Here is an 8,506-nt window from a genome sequence, read left to right on the forward strand (position 1 = left end):
TATTTTTCCTATTTTTCACAATGTAAAACTTGGACTCTATATTGTGGCCCCACCCTACCCCTGGGGGCCATGATTTAACAGTTTAGAATTTACTCTACCCAAGGATGCTTCCACATAGTTTCAGTTTTTCTGGCTCAGTGGTTCTGGAGATTTTTCCTATTTATTACAATGTATAACTCGGATTCTCTATTTTGCCCAACCCTACCCCTTGGGGCATTGATTTTAAAAGTTTAGAATCTACACTACATCAGGATGCTTCCACAAGTTTCAGTTTTTCTGGCCCAGTGGATCTTGAGAAGAAAAATTTTAAAGATTTCCCCTTATATTTTTCAGTGTTAATCTTGGATTCTCTATTGTGGCCCTACCCTACCTACGGGAGCCATGATTTTAAAAATTTAGGATTTAAATTACCCCGAATGCTTTCCAATAAGTTTCAGCTGAGCCCAGTGGTTCTTGAGAGGAAGATTTTAAAAGATTTTTCTAAATATTTCAATGTAAATGATTTTTCCTATATATTTTAATGTTTAACTTGGATTCCCTTTTGTGGCCCTGCCCTACCCCCAGAGGCCATGAATTTAACAATTTAGAATCTACACTACCCCAGACTGCTTTCATGCAAGTTTCAGTTTTTCTGACCCAGTGGTTCTTTAGAAGATTTTTTTATGACCCCATCCTAATTTTGTCTTTTCTTGATTATCTCCCCTTGGAAAGGGACTTGGTCCTTCATTTTAATAATTCACACTCCCCTTAACCCAAAGATGCTTTGTATAAAGTTTGGTTAAAATTGGCCCCATTTCAGCATTTTTGGTCTAGTGGTTCTCAAGAAGATTTCTTAAGTTTAACTTCAATGTTAAATCCCTAATAAAACCCAACCTACCCCTGGGAGTCATGATTTGAACAATTTAGAATTCACACTACTCCAAGATACTTCCACATGAGTTTCAGCTTTTCTGGCCCAGTGGTTCCTGAGAAGAAGTTTTTTTTATGCCTTCCTATATATTTTTTAATACAAATTTGATTCCCTATTGTGGTCCCGCCCTACCCCAGGGGTCATGATTTGAACAATTTAGAAACTACACTACCCCAAGATGCTTCCACATAAGTTTCAGCTTTTATGGCCCAATGGTTCTTGACAAGAACATTATTAATTTTTTTTCCTATATATTTCTATGGAATCCCTATTGTTGCCCTGCCCTACCCCCAGGGGTTATGACTTGAACAATTAGCAAAAATTAGTTCAGTATTGAAAGTTTAAATGTGAGGAGGAGGAGTGAATTTTAAACTACCTGATGATGCTTCCATATCAATATAACAAATGGCTTTGCTGATATTGAGCAGATTTTTTTTTCTATTTATTCAATTGCAAAATTTTAACCATCACTGTGACCAAGTCCTACCCCTCATTGGGACCTCATTTGGACCATTTTGATTTTACACTACCTGACGATGCCTCCATATCAATATATCCAATCATTGCTTTCATGAACTTGAGAAAAAATTTTTTTCCTATATATTCCTATGTAAAACTTTTAACCAAATCTGTGGTCACACCCTACCTCCTGGGGTCATGACTTGAACACTACCTGATGATGTTTCAATTGAGATATGACCAATCATGGATTTGCTGTTCTTAGAAAGAGGAGTTTTAAAGAATTTTCCTACATATTCCTATGTTTAACTTTGATCACCTATTGTGGTCCCCATCCTTCCCCCAAGGGGTTATGATTTGAACAAATATGAATCTACACCAACCAAGGATGTTTCCGTATAAATATCACCAACCATTCCTTTGCTGTTCTTCAGAAGATTTTTAACAATATTTTTCTTATTATGTCTATGTAAACTTTGATCTTCCATTGTTGCCCCACCCAAACCCCGGGGTCATGAATTGAACAAATCTGAATCTACGCCAACTAGAATGCTTCCATATAAATATGACCTATCATGGTTTTGCTGTTCTTAAGAAGAAGAGTTTCAAAGAATTTCACTATGTATTCCTATGTAAAACATTAATGGTCCATTGTGGTCCCACCCTTCCTCAGGGGGTTTGTGATTTAAACAAACTTGAATCTGCAACAACTGAGAATGGTTTCATATAAATATGACTAATAATGGCTTTGCTGTTCTTGAGAAAAAGATTTTTAACAATATTTTCCATTAAATTCTATGCATAACTTTGATCTCCCATTGTGGCCCCACCCAACCCCCGAGTTCATGATTTGAAAAAAATTGAATATACTCCACTGAAGATCCTTCCATATAAATATGACTAATCATGGCTTTGCTGGTCTTGAAAAGCAGATTTTTAATGATATTTGTCTATGATTTCTATGTAAATCTATGATCCCCCATTGTCGCCCTCAAGCCCCAGGGATCATCAATTGAACAAACTTGAATCTACACTACCTAAAGATGCTTCCATGAAAGTTTCATCTTCCCTGGCCCAGTGGTTCTTGAGAAGATTTTTAAAAGATACCATATTTATTCACTAATTCCTAATTATCTCCCCTTGAAAGATGGCGTAGCCCTTCATTTGAACAAACTTGAATCCCCTTTACCCAAGAATACTTTGTGGCATGTGTGGTTGAAACTGAATCTACACTACCTGAAGATGCTATCATATAAATATTGCCAATCATGACTTTCTTGTTCTTTAGAAGATTTTAAAAGATTTTTCTTTATATTCCTGTGTAAAACTTTGATCATCCATTGTGGCCCCACCCCACCCCCGGGATTGTGATTTGACCAAACTTAAATCTGCACTACCTGAGGGTGCTTCCATGTAAGTTTCATCTTTCCTGGTCCAGTGGTTCTTGAGAAGATTTTTAAAACATTTTTTTCACTAATTCCTAATTATCTCCCCTTCATTTGATCAAACTTGAATCCCCTTCAGCTTTGGATGGTTTGTGGCAAGTTTTGTTGAAATTGGCCCAGTTGTTCTGGAGAAGAAGTTGAAATTGTGAAAAGTTTACAGACTGACAGATGGACACTGGACAAAATGTGATCAGGAAAGCTCACCTGAGTTGAAGATAATAAATTTTTAAACTAATCATGACTTTTAAAAATTTTTCAAGATTTTTTCCTTTACATTCTTCTGCTTTTCAATTGTAAAACTTTGCTCATTAAGGCCCTATTCTACTCAAACTCATAATATTATAAGAAATCAATAAAAATTGTTTTTAATACAATTTACATAAAAGCACATTTAATTGAATTCGGAGAGAATTATGAAATGCATTTATTGTAAACATTGTACATGTATATAAAAATAGATTTTGTGTAAATACATCAAAATTCAAATCAAATGAAACTAAAAGATGAAATAATGTAAATGTTAATATGCATTACAGCAATCAAAAGTAACGTCTAGTGACAATGAGGCTTAAAATAAAATATTGTTTGTTTGCAGTTGCCTACCGACCCAATGAAAATACACCCGACCCAAATTTTTTTTTTAGACATTTTGTAATATTATTTTTTTTCCCCAATTTTTTCAGGATATTGAAACTGTTTCATTTTCATTTTTTGTCTTTATCAATCAGTAGTTTATACCAAGAGTGGAGCTTATTTATGTATAGCAGGCCTTTGAAAAAATCTATTTTATGTTATCTAACAAAAATCTGAAAACTTTTTTTAAAAACAAGAGGCCCAAGGGCCACATTGCTCACCTGAGCACATCTACTAGGAAAAAGCACATATCAGATCAAAACTGAAAGTTTACCGGGGGGGGGTTGAATTTTAACCCTCCTGGGTGTGATTTGAACAATGTACAATCTACACTATTTGAGGATGATTCCATATGAATAGAAAAATATCACTAATTATGGCTTTGAAGTACATGAAAAGAAGTTTTTAAAAGGTTTCCCTATATATCCTTATGTACCACTTTGGTCAGCCATTTTGGGCCCAAAACTAGCCCCAGAGGTCATGAGTTGAACAAGCTTGAATCTTCACTAACTGAGGATGATTCCACATAAGTTTCGTCTTTCCTGGCCCAAAGGTTCTTGAGAAGAAGATTTTTAAAGTTTTTCCTATATATTCCTATGTAAAACTTTGGTCAGCCATTTTGGCCCCACCCTAGCCCCAGGGGTCATGATTTGAACAAAATTGAATCTACACTACTTGAGGATAATTTCATCTAAGTTTCATATTTCCTTTCTCAATGATTCTTAAGAAGAATATTTTTAAAAGATTTTTCCTATATATTCCTATGTAAAACTTTGGTTGGCCATTTTGGCCCCGCCCTAGCCCCGGGGGTCATGATTTGAACAAACTTGAATCCACACTACCTGAGGATGATTCCACATGAGTTTCATCTTTCCTGACCCAGTGGTTCTTAAGAAGAAGATTTTTAAAGATTTTTCCTATATATTCCTATGTAAAACTTTGGTCGGCCATTTTGGCCCCGCCCTAGCCCCGGGGGTCATGATTTGAACAAACTTGAATCCACACTACCTGAGGATGATTCTACATGAGTTTCATCTTTCCTGGCCCAGTGGTTCTTAAGAAGAAGATTTTTAAAGATTTTTCCTATATATTCCTATGTAAAACTTTGGTCGGCCATTTTGGCCCTGCCCTAGCCCCGGGGGTCATGATTTGAACAAACTTGAATCTACACTACCTGAGGATGATTCCACATGAGTTTCATCTTTCCTGGCCCAGTGGTTCTTGAGAAGAAGATTTTTTAAAAATGCTATTAATTTTTCACTAAATCATAATTATCTCCCCTTGGAAGAGGGTGTGGCCCTTCATTTGTACAATCTTGAATCCCCTTCACCCAAGGATACTTTGTGCCAAGTTTGGTTGAAATTGGCCCAGTGGTTCTTGAGAAGAAGATGAAAATGTGAAAAGTTTACGACAACGACAACGCCAACGCCAACAACGACAACGACAGACGACGGACAAATTTTGATCAGAAAAGCTCACTTGAGCCTTTGGCTCAGGTGAGCTAAAAAGGAAAAAAAAAGAATGCCTACCTACCTGCCTAGTCTAAAAATTATAGGTCGGCAACTGCAAATAAAGAATTTTTTGAGCTTGGTCTGAAGTGTACAATGACAGCTTTTGTCCGTATTTTGAGTATTTAACTGTTTGCTCTATCACATTTGGTATACAGTGTATCAACTTTTTCCTAGTCACTTGACTGAGCACCACATTGTTGCTGGAGTAGCTGTGTATTACATGTTCACCACTCTCCGTTTATAACTCTGTTTTATGTATATCATTCTCTGACCGCTTCCTTTTCTCTGTCCCTGACTTTTTATGTGACACATTGTCCTCATGTTTGTCCTTCTCTGTTGATTTTTTAGTGTCTTTACTCTGTGTGAAAAATACGATTACTCTTAAAGTTTTTTGATACACTCTAAAAAATTAACAAGAGGCCCACGGGCCTTTTAGGTCACCTGAGTATCCCGTAATTGAATTTGATTCATATTTTAAACCTGAAGACATGAAATTAACAATTTTGAAAGAGGCACCATTGCTTATCATAATTATATACTTAGCATGCTTACTTTGGTTAATTAATACCCAGAGGTAGATCAGAGTAACAAAGAGAACATTCATTTCTACTTTGTAACCACTTGTGCAACCCTCCCCACCGGAACCACTGACCCTGGGGTAACATATTTCAAAATTTTGGAAATTTTATCGTGAATTTTATTTCATCACCAATTGTTCGTCAATATCAAAATGCAGATTTCAAAGCATTAATTTATATTTAGAATATGTACCCTCCCCCCTCCAAAAACCTCTGACCCAGGGGCCGGGAAATTAACCATTTTGGAAGAGGCAGCTTTCTTCATCATAAATATGTACTTAGATCATTGGCATAACATCCAGGAGCAAAGAAAAAGATTTTCAAAGAACTCATGCATTTTCATCATACATCCATTTTAGAGCCCTTCCCTAACACAAGAAGCCCTGACCCAGGGGCCATGCAATTCAGAAATCTCAAAGAGGCATCCTTCCTCCTTAAAACTATGTAAAAAGTTCATTGGTTTAATACCCAAGGGCAGAAAAGAAGATTTTCAAAGAAATAATTCATTTTCCCTGTATAATCTTTATAGCCCGCTCTAGCACTAACACCCCTGACCCTGGGGCCATGAAATTAACAATTTTGGAAGAGGAGCCTTAATTAACTTATCTATGCACTTGGTTAGTTTATGTAATGCCCATGAGCAGAAAAAAAGAATTTCAAAGAAGTTATGCATTTATAATCTATATAGAACTAGAACCCCTGACCCTGGGGTCATGAAATTCACAATTTTGGAAGAGGCAGCCTTATTTAACTTATCTATGCACTTGGTAAGTTTATTTAATGCCCATGAGCAGAGAAGAAGAATTTAAAAGAAGTTATGCAATTTCACTATATAATAATATAGCCCCACCCTAGAACTAGAACCCCTGACACTGGGACCATGAAATTCTTAATTTTGGAATACCCATAAGCAGAGAAGAAGAATTTTAAAGAATTTATGCAATTTCACTATATAATCTACATAGCCCCGCCCTAGCATTAGAACCCCCTGAATCTGGGGCCATGAATTTCACAATTTTCGTAGAGGGATCAATGCTGATTACAATCATACCAACAGTTTGACTGCTTGATGTCCAGGAGTAAAGAAAGAAGAAGATTTTAAAAGTCATCATTGCCGGTGAACTAATTTTATGCTCGGAGGTTTTGGCCTGCCACACCTGCTCCAGGCCCTAGGACCGCCCCATTTAGTCGGACAAGCAAGGGGGACTGAGGACATATAAAGAAGAAATTCACAATTTTTTTTGGCCTCATCTCCAACCCATAGATGCTCACAATTTTTTTGCCAAAATTATTTGCCAAAATTGGTTCAGCGGTTTCAGAGAAGAAGCTGAAAATGTTCAAATGTTAACGTACGAATAACGACGACGGACGAAAATGGATAGCAATAGGTCACCTGATTTTACTTAGGTGACCTAAAAATGTTAATATTTCTTAGACTTTAACAAAAGGAACACAGGTCATATAGGTCATCTGAATGTCAAATATCAACTTCCCCACAAAGAATTGGGTTAATTTTTTTCAACCAGGGGCCATGATTGCCCATGAATTCACAATATTTAAACACCCTTTGCTCATTATAACTATACACCAAGAAGCAGAGCTGAGGATTATCAAAGAATTAATGCATTCTCACTTTATAATGAGTAGAGCTCTACCCCACAGGAAGCCATGACCCTGGGGTCACATAATTTACAATTATGGAAGAGGCACCCTTACTCATCATAACCATGATAACCATGCACTGAGTTCCTTGGCTTATTACCCACAAGATTTTCAAAGGATTTATGCATTTTCAGAATCTAATTAATATAGCCCTGTTCTAACACCAGAACCTCTAACCCAGGGGCAATGAAATTCACAATTTTAAAAGAGGCACCCTTGCTCATCATAACTACCCATTTAGTTTGTTTGCTTATTCATACCTGGGAACGGGAGGGAATATTTTTAAAGAAATTATGCATTTTCACTATATAGTGTATATTCATCAGAGCTCACCTTATCACCAATACCCCTTAACCCTGTAGTCATGAATTTCAAAATTTTAGTAGATGACTTATTGTTTATTACAATCATGCCAGCAGTTTGAATGTTTTGATATCTGGGAGTAAAGAACAAGGTTTTAAATGATTCCACTGATTTACGGTAGAATGATGCTTTTAGTCTCATCTCTCAGGCCCCGGGGTGGGGGTGGGGGAAGAGGGAGGGAGGACCATGAAATTCAAAATTTTTTGTTTCCCTTAATTCATTGATGCTGTGATTGAAATTGGTTGAGTGGTTCCTGCGAAAAAGCTGAAAATATTTAGAGTTAACGCATGACGATGACACACAACAATGGACCCAAACAGAAAACAATAGATCACCTGAGTGTCTCAGGTGACCTAAAAATAATGTCTTTAGAAATATTCATTATCATTGCATTAAAAAGAGAACAGAGTTTAACAGAGGTCAAATAATCTGTACAATGTCTGATACCTTAGCCGCGGCCCCTGGGTAATTTTTTCCTTCAATGGTGACTTCCTCACATCGGTCCTGAGTAACGAGGAAGTCCTTAATCTCCCACGCCTTGGCACCATCCTTTATCATAAATATCACCCTGTTACTGCTGACAACATATCTAAACAAAGAAGACATCAAATAATATCACCCTGTTACTGCTGACAACATATCTTAACAAAGAAGACATCAAATAATATCACCCTGTTACAAAGTAGACATAAAATATCATTAAAATCACCCTGTTACTGCTGGCAAAATATCTAAACAAAGTAGAAATCAAATGATATCACCCTGTTACTGCTGACAACATATCTAAATAAAGAAGACATTAAATATCATAAATATCATAAATATCACCCTGTTACTGCTGACAACATATCTAATCAAAGTAGACACAAAATAATATCACCCTGTTACTGCTGACAACATATCTAATCAAAGTAGACACAAAATAATATCAGTTTTGGTAATATA

The 8,506-nt window shown here is 36.4% G+C and overlaps 1 protein-coding gene across 1 annotated transcript; it reads right to left on the reverse strand.

Moving 5' to 3' along the window:
• Positions 1-4,977: 4,977 nt before the first annotated feature.
• LOC134230174 (LRP chaperone MESD-like) lies at positions 4,978-8,186 on the reverse strand. Its single transcript, XM_062711952.1, has 2 exons — positions 8,009-8,186; positions 4,978-5,316 (listed from the first exon to the last, which is right to left on the reverse strand). The coding sequence occupies exons 1-2, from the start codon at positions 8,165-8,167 to the stop codon at positions 5,197-5,199; spliced, it is 279 nt and encodes a 92-aa protein (XP_062567936.1). The 5' UTR covers positions 8,168-8,186; the 3' UTR covers positions 4,978-5,196.
• Positions 8,187-8,506: the final 320 nt, after the last annotated feature.

Source organism: Saccostrea cucullata, unplaced genomic scaffold, assembly GCF_032062105.1.
Source record: "Saccostrea cucullata isolate Sc308-1 unplaced genomic scaffold, CSIRO_AGI_Scuc_v1 ctg581, whole genome shotgun sequence".
NCBI lineage: Eukaryota > Metazoa > Mollusca > Bivalvia > Ostreida > Ostreidae > Saccostrea > Saccostrea cuccullata.